This window comes from Ambystoma mexicanum, chromosome 1q (assembly GCF_040938575.1).
Source record: "Ambystoma mexicanum isolate Mex_15411 chromosome 1q, UKY_AmexF1_1, whole genome shotgun sequence".
Lineage (NCBI taxonomy): Eukaryota > Metazoa > Chordata > Amphibia > Caudata > Ambystomatidae > Ambystoma > Ambystoma mexicanum.
Genome location: NC_090922.1, coordinates 1403011394 through 1403027541, shown reverse-complemented (window position 1 = coordinate 1403027541; position 16148 = coordinate 1403011394). Strand labels below are relative to the sequence as shown.

General features: G+C 45.7%; 1 protein-coding gene across 1 annotated transcript in view; it reads right to left on the bottom strand.

Moving 5' to 3' along the window:
* Window positions 1–4954: 4954 nt before the first annotated feature.
* DMBX1 (diencephalon/mesencephalon homeobox 1) overlaps window positions 4955–16148 on the bottom strand; it is a 63507-nt gene continuing 52313 nt past the window's right edge. The window contains exon 5 of the mRNA XM_069635395.1: window positions 4955–6280. Within this exon, the coding sequence (XP_069491496.1) occupies window positions 5880–6280 (401 nt within the window). The 3' untranslated portion in view covers window positions 4955–5879. The remainder of the gene's footprint in view (window positions 6281–16148) is intronic.

Here is a 16148-nt window from a genome sequence, read left to right as displayed (position 1 = left end):
AGCCTACCATCAACATAGTGCGGAACGGATGCAAGCCATTATGGCCAAAACTTGCAAAATTACTCATGGGTCGAAGACAGAGGGGGACCCCTGCAGATAGTACCGCTGGAGAACCCAAAATAATGCTTCAGAAACAATGGTACGAGGAAGATGGGAGAGAATCAGAACTGTGGACGAGTCTTTGACGCCCCAGGAATGGTACATGGAACCACAGTAATTATGGACCATTACTGGGTGTGTGGATCCGAGGTATATATAAGACTACCAAAGAATTGGGGAGGTATATGCACACTGGTGAACATCCTTGTTCCTGCACTAGTGATCCCCAAAAATGACCTAAATTTGGACAGTTTCCTGAAAGCAGATTCTCATCTAAGGAGAAGGAGATCTGCGGAACTAGTATCCAGGATAAAAAGAGAAAATTACTTTTCTGCCAAATCAGAAGAGGCATTTCATGCAATCCCTTATGAACACAGGCTACTCAGCCTCACCTCGACAGTGTTCACAACATTGCTCCTGCCCCACATCCAAGTTGGAGTGAATGCTAAATGGTTGCAGATAACCTGATGGGAGTTATTGCAGACCATCAATACCACTATAAAAGGATTCAACGCGATCAAAGAAGAACTGAGAGCAATCAGACTGATGACCATCCAAAACAGATATGTGCTTGACATGGTCACTGCAATGGATGGAGGTGTTTCTGCAAAAATCAGAGAATCATGTTGCACATTTGTACCATCACACGATGAAGAAAACGGAACCCTAACAGAGGCCATAAGCATGTTGACAAACCTGAAAAACCAGATGATCGATGAAAGTGATGAAGTGGACGATGACAGCTGGTTTGGAGACCTATCCTTGTGGGTCCCACAATGGATGGCAGATATATTCAAGTTTCTGGGAGCTCTACTGGCCATGGTATTACTAGGATTCTGTGTCATCAAGATAATCATTACACAGTGCCAGAAATCTGTGAAAGCAGCCATAGGGATGAAAGTAATGGTCAATGTTGAACCAGGATGGAAGCCTAGAGACCTGACTGATGAAGAAATAAGAGACTTTGTGAAGGCCAGCGAATTTGCGCTAGAAGGAACAAAGTTCACATATCCTAAAAGGCGAAGAAGGTATGAAGGAAAATGGACCTACTGCAGTCCAAATGCACAATGCCAGCTAATGGCCTGGAACAAAGATGAACATGTCAAAACAGCAGGGAGTTTGAAAGTTGTGATAAAAATATGGACTCCAAAGACACACATGTTCACGCCATCATGTACCAACCCTGAATACGATGAACAAAATACTGAAGAATCAAAGAAAATAGAGACGAAAAATGAAGCAGAAGTGGTCGATGAACCAACCAGAGGGGGGAGTGTAAAGGAGGTCCCAGACATGACCTGCTACCCTGCCCCTCATTTCGAGCTACCAGGAAGGTACTCGCCAAGGTATGTGACGTATGAAGAGCAAATGAACCAACAGAGAGCCGCACTGGGACTCTGCCCAGTGTACATTAGAAGATCTACACCTGTTGATGCGCCCATAACCAGACAACCCTGGGCAGCACGGTACCCTATTAGACAGCCATACCAGCCGCTGATACGAAATGAGGAGTACCTACATACGGTCCACAAAGAGACCCCAAGAGCCTTAATGGAAGGCCATTGGAAATGACATAAGTGCCTGGGCAGACTCGCAAATGAACAAAAACGGCTATCGCAGATAACACGCCAGTGCGAGCAGTTACGGAAATAGATGTAATGGACACAGGAAAGAGACGATGCTAAAATGTAAGGAAACGTGTTACAAGACAGGATGAAATTAACCAACCAGTCAAACATGTGTAAATAGGCTTGGAACGCAGAACGCAAGAAGCACGTTAGACAAGTGCAACCCCATTTTGTAAAGCAAAAGCATAACGGGCCAAGTTTCACAACCCAGCCAGAACAGAGAGGAAGAGTGGAAACGAAACTCAAAAGAGAGCGGCTCATGCCTGGGAAATCGAGGTCACTCAGAGAAAGGGAGGAGAGCGTCAACTCGCAAGAATCAAACTTCGGAGCATACCAGCTCGCCCGTGAGGTCAAGATAAGAGAGACCCAGGCAGGTGGCAGGGCCTAAGCAGAATTATATACAATAAAAGCTGGAAACTGAAAGAGATTCATGGTGAATAGACACATGACCAGCCAGGCGCGAAGAGGTACCATCGCCTGATGTCATCCAGAACCCGAGGATGCCATAACTTTTCCTGATAAGAGGCTACAGTTCCGAGGCCATACCCAGCCAACTAATTGACACATAGCCCTAAGATACTGATTGATGGAAGGTAGGCAGGGTGAAACTTGGGACACCAGACACCTGGGTGTCCACTCTGCATGCTGCTAATAAAAATGGGGATGGTACCCATTAATAACGGGCCCGTTGTTAGCACCCAGGACTGCTCGCGGGACTCGCTAAGGACGCCTGGTTTTACCAGGCGGCCTTAGCGGGTCCCACAAGCAGAACTCGTAATTAGGCGGTAAGGGGTTGAAGGCTCCGGCACCTTTACCGGCACTGTTAACTCCTTACTGCCTAACTCGTAATGACCCCCTATGACTTTTTTTCCGATAACATAGAGGATAGGCTGCAAAGGGTAGTAGAGACACAGGAGCGGTAACAAATAGAAGAAGTGCTGAGGCTAGCAAAGGAAGACCTAATGATGTTACGGGGGCAGAAAAATTAAGAGAGAGCAAAAATGAATAGACAAGCGAAGGATGTAGAGGAAGGAAGGTGGAGGAATGGACAGATTCTTGTTAGTTTGGATACATTGATTATTAGAGGTCAATGTGGACCTAGAGAACAGAAATATTGGCATGGGCACAGGAATCGAGCAAGGAGAAGGGGAGCCGGCACCATATTGTAGTGCTAAGTATCTTTCTGTAACTGTAGACATGTCAGGGAAAAAAGCAGGAGATGAAGAGAAATGGGAATCAGATGTCAAGCAGGGAGAGCAGGATGTAGTAGCCCCACCTTCCTCTCCAGTAGCAGTGACAGAGAGTACACAATGGGTTCTTAGGATGTGCCGTGGTGCACGCATGGTCATAGTAAGTAGCAGGGGAGAGATGTGGAAAGCCACAGAAAAAGTGGGTGCAACTCAGTTTCCATTGCTCCAGAAGGATTGGGAAAGGCATAGTATGCCCTGTGGTCACACATGGACCAGAATAATTTGATGAAGATACTCCCTTCGCTCACTGCAGGGATGGGGAAGTGGATTTATACATTAGAGGAACATATCGCTGGTGTCATGTTGGCCATAGGGGACAGGAAATGCGTATTTGTTGCTCTGATGGGGGAGCAGTCAGACGAGGTTTAGAGGAGAGCTTGGTTTTCCGGGAGTCTAGTTGGATTCAAATGCTCATGATGGTGCCGTTTTTAGTAATTGCAGGGTACAGGTATAAGGGGCTCTGTGGAAAATGTATCCCAATTTGCCAGATATACATTCTATTCTGCAAAAAAGATGAAGTTGGATGATGATCGTGCTGCACACATCTAGTTAATTGAGGAGATGTGGAGGGCAGAAACGGGCGAAGCATGGGAGAAAAATGTTGTGATGTTTTACACATGCTAAAGAAGGGACTTCCTAAGGAAGTCCAGCACAATTTGGATAAAGTAGTACGGATGGAGGCCAAGAGTTGGCTGGAAATGCAGGCGCATTTTGTGCATTTTTGTGAAAACAGGCAAGAGAAGGCAAAGGAAAGTATAGAGCAGGCACAAAAGGTCAAGCTGATACATAAAAAGCTAGCGAAAATCTGTTTGGAAGGGGCAGTGATTTCCAGCTACACAGAGGGACTGCAGGGTTAATTGTGACAACAGGGATATGGTGAATTGGGTATGACATGGGGTTGGATGGACTGGTATGCTCCCAGTCCAAGACAAAGGAGAGTTTAGAAAACTGTGTGGTTGGTGGGTTGTGTTGTCTGCGCCACCTAAGCTCTTTATATTTATGTACGTGTCTTGTCTTTTGGGCAGTTCTGAGAGCAGCTCACCTAAGGGAAGACCTATATCCTCGGCCTCAAGATATAGTTTGAAAGCAAGTTCACTTATTATAAGCGCTTCTCACCGGTATCAAAGGAGTGAAACAATACAAGTTGTTTGTTACATAGGTTGTATTCAATAGTAGTTTCTTATACATGTTAGTTACATAAGCACAATAAATCATATGTAAAATTGTGACTTGGAAATTCCAGTGAGTTAGTAAGGTAGTGACTTTTGCTGCTTAGACAATTCAGCAAAATGTGAATGTGGATGGATGAGATAGATATCGCTACTTCAAAGGCAACCTGTTTATTCTGCTTTCCTCAAGTCATTTGAAGTATCCATGCAAACCATGTGCTACTACATTTAGGGTAAAGAGGTTTCAGGCCAGTTATGACCTGTAATGAATTATGTCTGTATATGAATGTATAACAATGTGCTGATGTCATGACCTACCACGGACAAATACCAAATGGGTGCTTTCTATGAATACGCTCTGAAGATGTTAGTCAAGATCACGATTGCCAATGAGAATGGGAGACCTGGAGAAAGATGGAATTTCTTTGTATAGATTTTGTCAAATCACAAGTGGGAGGAGGATTGTTATAAAATACATGGGAGTGTTTTAACTGTTGCAAAAATGTATATAATGTGTCAATTTATGTGGTTCGGTGAGACTCAGGTTAGTTTGACTTGACATGGTCATAGAGCTCCTTCCAGGATGATTGTACAATAAACTTGCACTTGTTCCTTAAGTGGTGGCCTGCTTGGTTAAGGTGATTAGAGGCCCATACAAACATCACTTATGACCAACAAAAATTATGCTGCCAAAGATCTCTCAAATACTGTGCTTACTTTGTGGTGTAAAAATACTCTGCTGTCTCAAGAGACATGTGCAGCTCAATTTCAAGAAGCTCTCCAAGAAATAAAGAATACAACTTATGGGTGAATTCAGTTTCAGCCATACAAGCTTTTTATTGTTACATTAAACATATGGTAAATTGCAAATTTACTATACATATTTTATAAATAGAACAATGGGTATTTGAATTGTAACCATTATGTTTTTATTTGTATATTTTACAAAGTCCATTGCTTCCATATTTTTGTCACTGACCCTCCTGTAGGATTAATGTTTGCTTTGAACTTTCAGAAATATGAAATGAAAACAAGTGCTTAGAAGAAGACGACACGTGGCCACAGAAGTGCTACAACAGGAAATTGATGATAAACAATTGTCTTCATCCTTTGAATTTAAACTTTTTACCCAGATGGCGTACTTGCATTTTGAACCACTATAATATGGTTCCATTGATATAAGTTACATACATATTTTAATGTACCTCAATAATACCGTTATATGTCTGCAAAAAGCAACAGGAAACCATTCTGGGACTGTCACTTTAAGATAAAGCCAGAAAATAATTCTTATACAGTAGGTCACCACAATGTGCATAAGGCAACACTGACATTTACACAAGACTGAAAGACATCTCCCAAACGTTAATGTATGTACACTCTGGGAATATATTCTTTTAGGAAACTTGAACAGAAGTTGGCATTGTACAAAAGAGAGTCTTCTCCTCATACTAGCTCTTTCGGAGATGTCCACTCAAAATGCTTGTATTCATTTTTTCATAGGTTGGTAAAAGCACAAGTTGGGTATATTTGTCTTTGTGTCTTGTCTACCAGTGCTTGACTTGCGCGTGAGAATTTTAAAAACGCATAAAGAGGTTTCATTGTTTAAATATGGCTTCCATCGAGTGAAGAAACTAAGATGGCTGCCTGCTTACAAAGCTGAATAACATTGAGGGCCGAAGTACTCCTTTGAATATCCTTCCACAGGACCAGGTCCTTATTCTCTTGTGTGATCAGTTGGGTAATGTATCAAGTCCAAGGGAAGCTGCGTGCTGTTTTGCTCGGAGCCTCAGGTTCTCAATGCTTGTTGTTTTACTGTTCAAGCTCGGGAGGCTACTGGAGGCCTGCAGGATGGGTGTTGACCATACCTGTTGGGCATGGGAGAGGGATTGGTAATAGGACTGGCAGTGGAGGGAGCTCAGGGGTGCCATGTTGACATTCATGCCCAGGTACGGCACAGCAGGTGGGCTCCCCATATCGAAGGAGGAGTAATGGACTAAGTTGTTGGTGGCGGCCATGTGCTGACGGAACTGCTCCTGTAGGCGAAAGAGACTCAGTGGGGAGGAGGCATAGGAGTGTGTAGGAGCCATTCCACTGCTGGAAGAAGGTGTCACTGAAGCACTCAGTGGAGAGTCTGAAAAACAAATACAAAAACCCATTTAATCAAAGGCCATAGTCTAATGCATGTTCATTCACCAGACAGAAAGGCAAACCATTGCAAATCCATCTCAATCTTCTACTTCCCGCTACCCCACATAGCTAGCATTGTGGAATTTGACCTTGTTTTGGATAAAATGCAGATATGCACAGCCTTCTAAGTATATTACAGTCTAATAAAATTGGTTAGACTAATGAACAGTTCTTATTGTATGAAAAATTATGACAGTGCTCTTTTTACAGCAACAAATACAAAATTGGCACATTTTGATGAATTTGATAAAAGTTACCTTTAACCTTCCGTAGTGCTCCAAAACCTAAGATGGCAGGGTCCACCTCACCATCCTTTTTTGTACACCTGACCCCAAAGATTTACCTGCTTCTTTCCCAAACTCAGTTCCCTTTCTTTCTCCATGCCTTCAATTATGTTATTCAAGTGTTTTTTGGTAGATGATGATGGCGTGTTTCATCACATATTTCTTTTTAGGTTTCCTTATGAGGTGGTGCTGTAAATGCTGACAATAAGCCAAAGGTATTGTCATGGGATTGAAGATTGAAGAGAGAATGGATGTGATGAGGGGAACACAGTCTGCGGATATCTTTTGGCTTTCTACCCATCTATTGATCACCTATGATCATGTTATTTCTAAGCTGTCTACAGGAGGATAATTGCAGCTTTATATAAGCTCCTGGTGTCATACAAATGCCTTAACCAAGTGTGTGTTCTGACACTTGATTTATATGCAATATGTGTGTCCTTGCAACTGTTCAGAATTCTTGTCAAAATCAAGCACTGGCAAAGCCAACAATGTTGGCTTTAGTGTAAGTATTAGTAATTTGACAGTACCGGCCATAATATGCCTTATTACTAATACTGTTTTCCAGCTCTTACCACCTTACAGCTAGCTAGTATCATTATGGGAGTGCCTGAAAAATTCCTATCCCATGGCTACATAAAATGTTTTTGTTGTAACAATGCATGCTTTTAAATGTGTCTGAGGACTGTAAATGGTATCACCACCTACCACAAAGAAGTCATGCTAAGGCCATTAAAGTTGAACATGGCTGTTTAATATTTGCAGAAAGCCTGTCCTTATGTAGGGGGAAGGATGAGTGTTGTATGAGTATCTATAAACAACACATATGCATTAATTGAAAACCAATATATGGGGATTGAGCATTGTTATATACCAGTATGCACGTGATTGCACTCAATTCCTGTTATAAACAAGCGTTGACAAAGGCAGCAGTGTTAGCTTGAGGAGAACGATCTCCGGTTCCGGAAGCACCTCAAGACCTGCCTCTTTGCTTCTGCCTTTGCCCCTCTTCTCCCCTGCTGATCTGTTTTCTCTCTTGGCACTGTGCACCTGGCCACCCTCTGTCCTTCGGGCCCAGGTACCTGTTTACCCTGCCTCCCTCCTGCACTACCTCCGGGCCACCACTTGCACTGGGATCTGTATCTGTACCCATACAGTCCCCCACTTTTCTTCTACACTTATCAGATATACCCAATCTGACTAATTCATGCACTTGCCACTTGCTGGCAGCACCCCCAGCCCAGCAGAGGAACCACGCGACAAGCGGGGAACAGGACAGGGCCTGCCTGACCCTGTCCCCACACGGCGCCTGACTCGCCCATGCCGGGCGCAGCGCGGCCTGAAACCGAGGCTGAGCCTCATCTACATCAGCTGTAACCGCCGGCAGGCGGATCACGCCGGCGGCCAGCTCGAAGGCCACTCTAAGGCCTGTTGGGTGCCTGCCAACCCCCTCACTCCACTCTTCCTCATCGTGGGGCGAGGGCAGGAGCCCCCCCAGCACCCCCAGCCCAGTAGAGGAACCACGCGACAAGCGGGGAACAGGACAGGGCCTGCCTGACCCTGTCCCCACACGGCGCCTGACTCGCCCATGCCGGGCGCAGCGCGGCCTGAAACCGAGGCTGAGCCTCATCTACATCAGCTGTAACTGCCGGCAGGCGGATCACGCCGGCGGCCAGCTCGAAGGCCACTCTAAGGCCTGTTGGGTGCCTGCCAACCCCCTCACTCCACTCTTCCTCATCGTGGGGCGAGGGCAGGAGCCCCCCCAGCACCCCCAGCCCAGCAGAGGAACCACGCGACAAGCGGGGAACAGGACAGGGCCTGCCTGACCCTGTCCCCACACGGCGCCTGACTCGCCCATGCCGGGCGCAGCGCGGCCTGAAACCGAGGCTGAGCCTCATCTACATCAGCTGTAACCGCCGGCAGGCGGATCACGCCGGCGGCCAGCTCGAAGGCCACTCTAAGGCCTGTTGGGTGCCTGCCAACCCCCTCACTCCACTCTTCCTCATCGTGGGGCGAGGGCAGGAGCCCCCCCAGCACCCCCAGCCCAGCAGAGGAACCACGCGACAAGCGGGGAACAGGACAGGGCCTGCCTGACCCTGTCCCCACACGGCGCCTGACTCGCCCATGCCGGGCGCAGCGCGGCCTGAAACCGAGGCTGAGCCTCATCTACATCAGCTGTAACCGCCGGCAGGCGGATCACGCCGGCGGCCAGCTCGAAGGCCACTCTAAGGCCTGTTGGGTGCCTGCCAACCCCCTCACTCCACTCTTCCTCATCGTGGGGCGAGGGCAGGAGCCCCCCCAGCACCCCCAGCCCAGCAGAGGAACCACGCGACAAGCGGGGAACAGGACAGGGCCTGCCTGACCCTGTCCCCACACGGCGCCTGACTCGCCCATGCCGGGCGCAGCGCGGCCTGAAACCGAGGCTGAGCCTCATCTACATCAGCTGTAACCGCCGGCAGGCGGATCACGCCGGCGGCCAGCTCGAAGGCCACTCTAAGGCCTGTTGGGTGCCTGTTCGGAGCCGTAGGAGCCAGGGGCCAGGATCTCTGCCCTTTCAACTCCAGGATCTCTCACTATCAGAAGTTGGAGACGCCCTCAGCCGCATTATACTGATTCTAAACATGTATGGTACATTGGCCATGTACAGCACCATGATACCTATCAGCTTAACTGAACTGTTTTGGTGAGTAATGCTTAACTACATAAGACGGCTAAGCTCTTATAAGAAATAACTGAAGCGATACACCTACATTTGTAATTGTTGATTTTCTAACAACAAAAGCAGTAACAATCACCAGCTGCGGAAATTCTGAGATTCTCTAACGTTAAACAAATTGTACGCATTTCTTAATGTGTGATTGGAGCTCTCTCACTTACTGAACAGCTATCACTCTATAGTACTCAAGAAGCAAGTACAGTAGACACGAATACATGTTTACTCATACACAGCAATGCCCTCAACACCACAGATCCTTCTTGGTATCATGCGCCCCCCCGACCATGTGGTAGTCTTTTTCTACTAACTGGTCCAACTTGCAGAGTTATCTATATGTCTGTAGCCATTTCTAGCCCAAATGTGATTACCGAATTTAGGTGAACCCCTTGCCTACTTGCATCTTCTTGCACATGCCATTTTTAGCCTAAATGTGATTACTGCTCTTAGGTGAACCCCTTGCCTACTCGCATCTACTTGCACATGCCATTTTTAGCCTAAATGTGATTACTGTTCTTAGGTGAACCCCTTGCCTACTCGCATCTACTTGCACATGCCATTTTTAGCCTAAATGTGATTACTGTTCTTAGGTGAACCCCTTGCCTACTTGCATCTACTTGCACATGTCATTTTAGCCTAAATGTGATTACTGTTCTTAGGTGAACCCCTTGCCTACTTGCATCTACTTGCACATGTCATTTTAGCCTAAATGTGATTACTGTTCTTAGGTGAACCCCTTGCCTACTTGCATCTACTTGCACATGCCATTTTTAGCCTAAATGTGATTACTGCTCTTAGGTGAACCCCTTGCCTACTCGCATCTACTTGCACATGCCATTTTTAGCCTAAATGTGATTACTGTTCTTAGGTGAACCCCTTGCCTACTTGCATCTACTTGCACATGTCATTTTAGCCTAAATGTGATTACTGTTCTTAGGTGAACCCCTTGCCTGCTTGCATCTACTTGCACATGCCATTTTTAGCCTAAATGTGATTACTGCTCTTAGGTGAACCCCTTGCCTACTCGCATCTACTTGCACATGCCATTTTTAGCCTAAATGTGATTACTGTTCTTAGGTGAACCCCTTGCCTACTTGCATCTACTTGCACATGTCATTTTAGCCTAAATGTGATTACTGTTCTTAGGTGAACTACTTGCTTACTTGCATCTATTTGCACATGCCATTCTTAGCCTGAGTTGCGAACTCAGGTAAACCCCCTGTCTATTTACACATGCCAAACCGTACAATGTACCTCAGCAAGAGCCAAACAGCCACCCTACTGTATCTCCTCATACATATATTACACCTTACCATCTTCATTGCCACCATAACCATGTACCCTGCAGAAAATGCACCCTGTCCAACCCTAGAAAGAAACACTAGACTACGAGCCAGACTACCCCATCTCTACGAGCCCATCTACCACAACAAGAGACCCACCCTGCAACACACCAAAATCCACCCGAGACACATCACACCCTGCTACAACTCCACCCAACCCAAACTCATCCCTATAACAATCCAGGATACACCCAACACTACCACTATATCCGGAGCTTTGATCAACGCCAGATCGATAATGGCCCACGCCACAGAAATAGCAGACACCTTATCCTCAAACAACCTCGACCTCCTAGCTATCACTGAATCATGGCTGCACGAAGCAGCAGGCCCAGCACTCTCAATAGCCATTCCAGAAAATTACCAAATAATCAGAATGGACAGGCCCAACAACAGAGGAGGCGGCCTAGCCATCATAGCTAAAACAAACCTCGAGCTAAGACCACTGCCTCAAGCACCTCTCAAATCCTGCGAACTCCTAGTAGCCAAACTACCCATCTCCAACTGTCGCACCTTAACCATCCTTCTAATATATAGGCCACCCGGCCCCATTGGCTCATTCGAAGCAGACCTATCCAGCCTCCTAGCCAACAACATAAAAGACACCACCCAAATATTATTGCTAGGCGACTTGAATCTAGGACTAAACGACCCTGACGACAAATCAGCACAAGCTATAGCCAACATGCTAGATGAACACGGCCTAATCCAAAGAGTGCTCACCCCCACCCATAATAAAGGTAGGACCTTGGACTGGATCGCCACTCTAAACTGCGACACCGTCATTACCAAAACCACTCCCCAGCACTGGACAGACCATCACCTCATTGACTTCACCTTATCTCTCAATAAAGAAGTCAACAAAGGAAAAATCATGGCACCACCACTACCCACTAGAGCAAAAAAAAACATAACCCCTGACAACCTCCTACCACTACTACTGCCAACCCTCAATGCTCTCCCCGATAATCTAAAACCAGAACGCCTAGTAGAAAACTATAACAATATCATAAAAAAAGGACTAGACATCATTGCCCCTCTAAAACTGCAAAAAAGCAAACAGCAAGCCCACCTGAACACCTGGTTCACCCCACACCTGAAAGAACTTAGACTGCACAAAAGAAAACTTGAAAGCCAATGGCGCAACTCCCCTACAGAAGAGAATAAATCACAACTCAAACTTTGTGCAAACAACTACAAAAAAGAAATTCTACTCACCAAAAAGAAACTATTCAATGAAAGAATCGCAAAATCGAGCTCCAACACCAGAGAACTATTTGCTATACTAAGGGAACTAGAATCCCCTATACCCCCACCAGACAATATAATTAAAGATAAAGTATGGTGCACCAGCGTCCAAAACGCCCTAACTAATAAAATCAAAACTCTCCAAACCAAAATCGCTCTGAAAAAAGACTCTCTCACCACCAATGAAGCATCTCCCAGCAACCACGACAAAACAGCCAACCGTCCAGGCCAGAATCTCTTCAGATTTACCAAAATATCTATCCCAGAAACAGAAAAAGTTATAGCCTCACTTAAACCATCTAACTGCAAAGGCGACAACTGCCCTCCCCAGATAATCAAGGATGCTGCTAGGGATCTAGCCCCCTTTATAACCAAGCTGATCAACGCTTCCTTCTCCTCCAACACCATACCAAGTAACCTCAAAGAATATTGGGTCCTGCCTCTCCTCAAGAAGCAAACCCTAGACCCCGCTATTCCCACCAATTACAGGCCCATCACCACGGTGCCATTCCTGTTAAAGATAATAGATAGAGTAGCATACCTGCAGATTCAGCAATATCTTGAAACTCACAAACTACTAGGCACCCACCAATCAGGCTTCAGACCGAAGCACGGCACCGAGACAGCCTTAATCGATCTTAAAACCCAGATCAATGAGATTAACGACAAAGGGAACACTGCCATGTTACTACTCCTCGATCTGTCGGCAGCATTTGACCTGGTAGATCACGCAGTCCTGTGCGAACACCTGGCCTCAGCAGCCCACTTCTCGAAAGAGGCCATAGCCTGGATCCAATCATTCTTGGACAACCGAACTATGAGGGTCTTCTCCACCCTAGCCTCAGCAGACCCCATTAAAATAACCTGTGGGGTGCCCCAAGGCTCCTGCGTCTCTCCCACCCTCTACAACATCTTTACCAAGCCCCTATTTGACAAGTTGGACAGACTGGGTGTCTCATATACCAATTATGCAGATGACACCCAGATCCTCATACCCCTTTCAGGCAACTACGCTTCAGATACGGCCTTGGTAAACAAAATATATCTCATCATTCAGGCATGGATGGCCACACACGGTCTATGTCTAAATGATGAGAAAACCGAAATCCTGCTCCTCGGATCCAATACCAATCTCAAAAAACTCAGTTCCAACTATAAGGCCTTCAACATTGATGGCAACACCATCACAGTGGCCAAAACAGTGAAAACACTAGGCTTTCACCTTGATGCAACCATGTCACTAAAAAAACAAGTTAACTCACTAGCATCCTCCACCGCCTACACATGCAAGCTAATTAGGGCAAGCAGAGCCTTCCTCACCCAAGCTAGCTGCATCATCATAGCCAACGCCCTAATACTATCCAGACTGGACTATTGCAACGCCATGTACCTAGGAGCCAACAAATGCATAACCAACAAACTACAGACACTACAAAACAACGCTCTCAGAACAGCCCTCAACCTACCCTCTAAGGAACACATCTCCAACAAAAGGAGAGAACACAAATGGCTTAAAATCCACGACCGCATCTCCCTCAAAACGGCATCACTCACCTACAAATGTTTAAACAACGCAGCCCCCCCCTATCTCGCATCCAGAATAAAGAAAAAAACGTCCACCCGCCCCACCAGATCGATTAATTCCTACTGCCTGCAGGTACCCAATTTCAAACAAAAGAAAACCGGCGGCAGCAGCTTCCCTGTCTTGGCAGCCCAACACTGGAACGCCCTCCCACTCTACATTAGGACAGACCAATCCTACTATAGCTTCAGGCGAAACACCCTCACTTGGCTGCGGGCCAATGATCCTCACGACTAACCCTGCCATCTAATCTGATCATGCCAGTGCTATAACCTGACTACCATGCACAGCCTTAAATATGTAAATATGTAAATGCAACCGAACTGCCCCTATGCACAGCACTAAATATGTAAATTTGTAAGCTTTCGCTCAATTATATGTATATATGCACATCCCACACAATGTAACTGTAAATGCAATGCTCTTTTTCTCATGCCTATCTTATTCTGTAACCAAGTTTTTATGTAATCCTATCTTCCTGACCTCTGTTGCGCCCTGTTACCTCTGGGTTTTGCGCGCTATACTAAATAAATAAACAAACAAACAAACAAACTACCACTTTTCATTGCCTGTTTTTATTTATGTACTTCACTTATTATTTATTCGGTTCTCTCCTCTGTTCCAAACTTTCCACTTCCATGCACTTTCCCCCTTTTCCCTTTCCCATGCACGTGCACGCTCTTAATGTCACTGGGCCTAGTAAGATCGTTGTTTTTGTTCTCCCTTGTTCCCCTCTCTTTGCTTGGTCGTGCTCTGAAACACTTGTGTATGAGAGCGATATAAATAAAATATCATATCATATCATACCCTCTGCCTACACAAAAGCAAAAACTATCGGCTTTGCCACTGCTGGCTGACTGACTTTTTAGTAAATGTCTTGTCTTTTGGAATGTGATTGAGACATCTGCCTCCTATACGATAAACTAGCCCATTGGCAATGATGCCCGATGGGTAGTGATAAAATGTGCTCAAAGTGTACCCGTTACCAAGTTGATTCTTTTCAGTAAGCCAGTTCAGTAAGCACTGAAGCACCACACAGACTCAATATGAGAAAATATACTAACGGGTAGTACTTAGGGGTACTCTTTCCCATATCCTATGCATTCTCTACATTTCATGCAGTGGAGTATCAAACACGCTTAGGACTCCTGCGGATACAGTGGTCCTGTTCATGGTACGATTGCTAGAGCAAGGCAGATAGAATGATTTGATTTATTTAATAACCCTATATATAGTTCTCTTACAATGTCTGTGTATTGGTGACCCGGTATGTCTATGATCATCCTTATCCTGATACAAGGTAGCCCACCTCTTCTAGAGGACAACGTTAACTGAGCTCTTGGGCCCGGTGTAAATAGGACAGCCCTGCACAGCAATGGTGTGACCGATGGTGCAGTGCTTTTATCCTTAAATCCACATGCTGATGCTTTTCAAATGAGCATATATGGTTCATGGTTTCAAGCACTGTAATGTTAGAGGGCGTGCTGCATAAATGAATTGCTCACCAAACTCAGTGTGCATTATCTACTTATTTAAGCATACAGATCTTTTGTTTCAGACATATTTGCCAAATATAAAGAACTGTGATCATTCGTATGTTTCACAAATGCTAAGCAGCCAGGTTCTCTCACTGGTGTACATGTTCCCAGTCCTCTTCTTTCTCATAGAGGCATTTGAAATGATTGGAATGGAAGTGTACCAGACTGCCCATGTTGGAATGAAAGTCTTCTATCAAATAGACAATGGGCCTCATTAGGAGTGTGGCAGCCAAGAAATGAACGGTGCCGGTAAGGGACCGGCACCGTTCATTCCGGGCCGCCACATTACGAGTTCTGCAGCAGGTCCCGCTCTTCACGCCTGGTCAGACGCGCAGAGCGGGACCCGCTAGCAGACCAGGATGCTAACAACGGGCCCGTCAATAATGGGCCCATTGTTAGCATCCTCCCCATTCCCATTTAGCCCTATGGGGGCTGAAATGGGAATGGGGATGTACTGGGTCCGGGTCCCGAGAATGGGAATTACCGGGCCCGCTAAAGTCAGCATGGACCAGTAATTCCCTATTTCTGGGACCCGGTACCCGTTTGGGGGTAGCCGTGCAGGTAAGAATGGCATGGCTGCCTCCAAACTCCTAATGAGGCCCAATGATGTGGTTAGTCCAGATTTTGATGCCATGCTTTACTCAGTGAGACAAGTTTAATGTTCTTATTACGACTGCAACATATCCTGAATGTGTTCATTGGAAATGAACACTGTAAAAGTTTAAAAACAACCAGTTTACAATGTTAGTACAATGAAATAACATACTTTTTTGCTAGCTTCTTTCACAGAGAATATATGCCACATCATCTCTCAAAATGCACTTCCATCTTGGAAGGTATTTGGTCACAAAACCAACTTTTTGTTTGCTGTGAGCACCAAGGCAACGTTTTATTGTGTTTGCTAACCACTGAGTGATTGGTAGTGCTGTCAATCCCGCACATATGCTACAGTTTGTAAAAACATGAATCAGTCACAAAAAAATAGAAATTGACATACACAGTTGTAGAACCAGCAGCCTGGTCTGCCTGAACGTTAGTACCCCACATACCCCACCCCACCAAAGAGCCTATCCACGTTCCCCCATGGTTTCTCACTACGTGCAA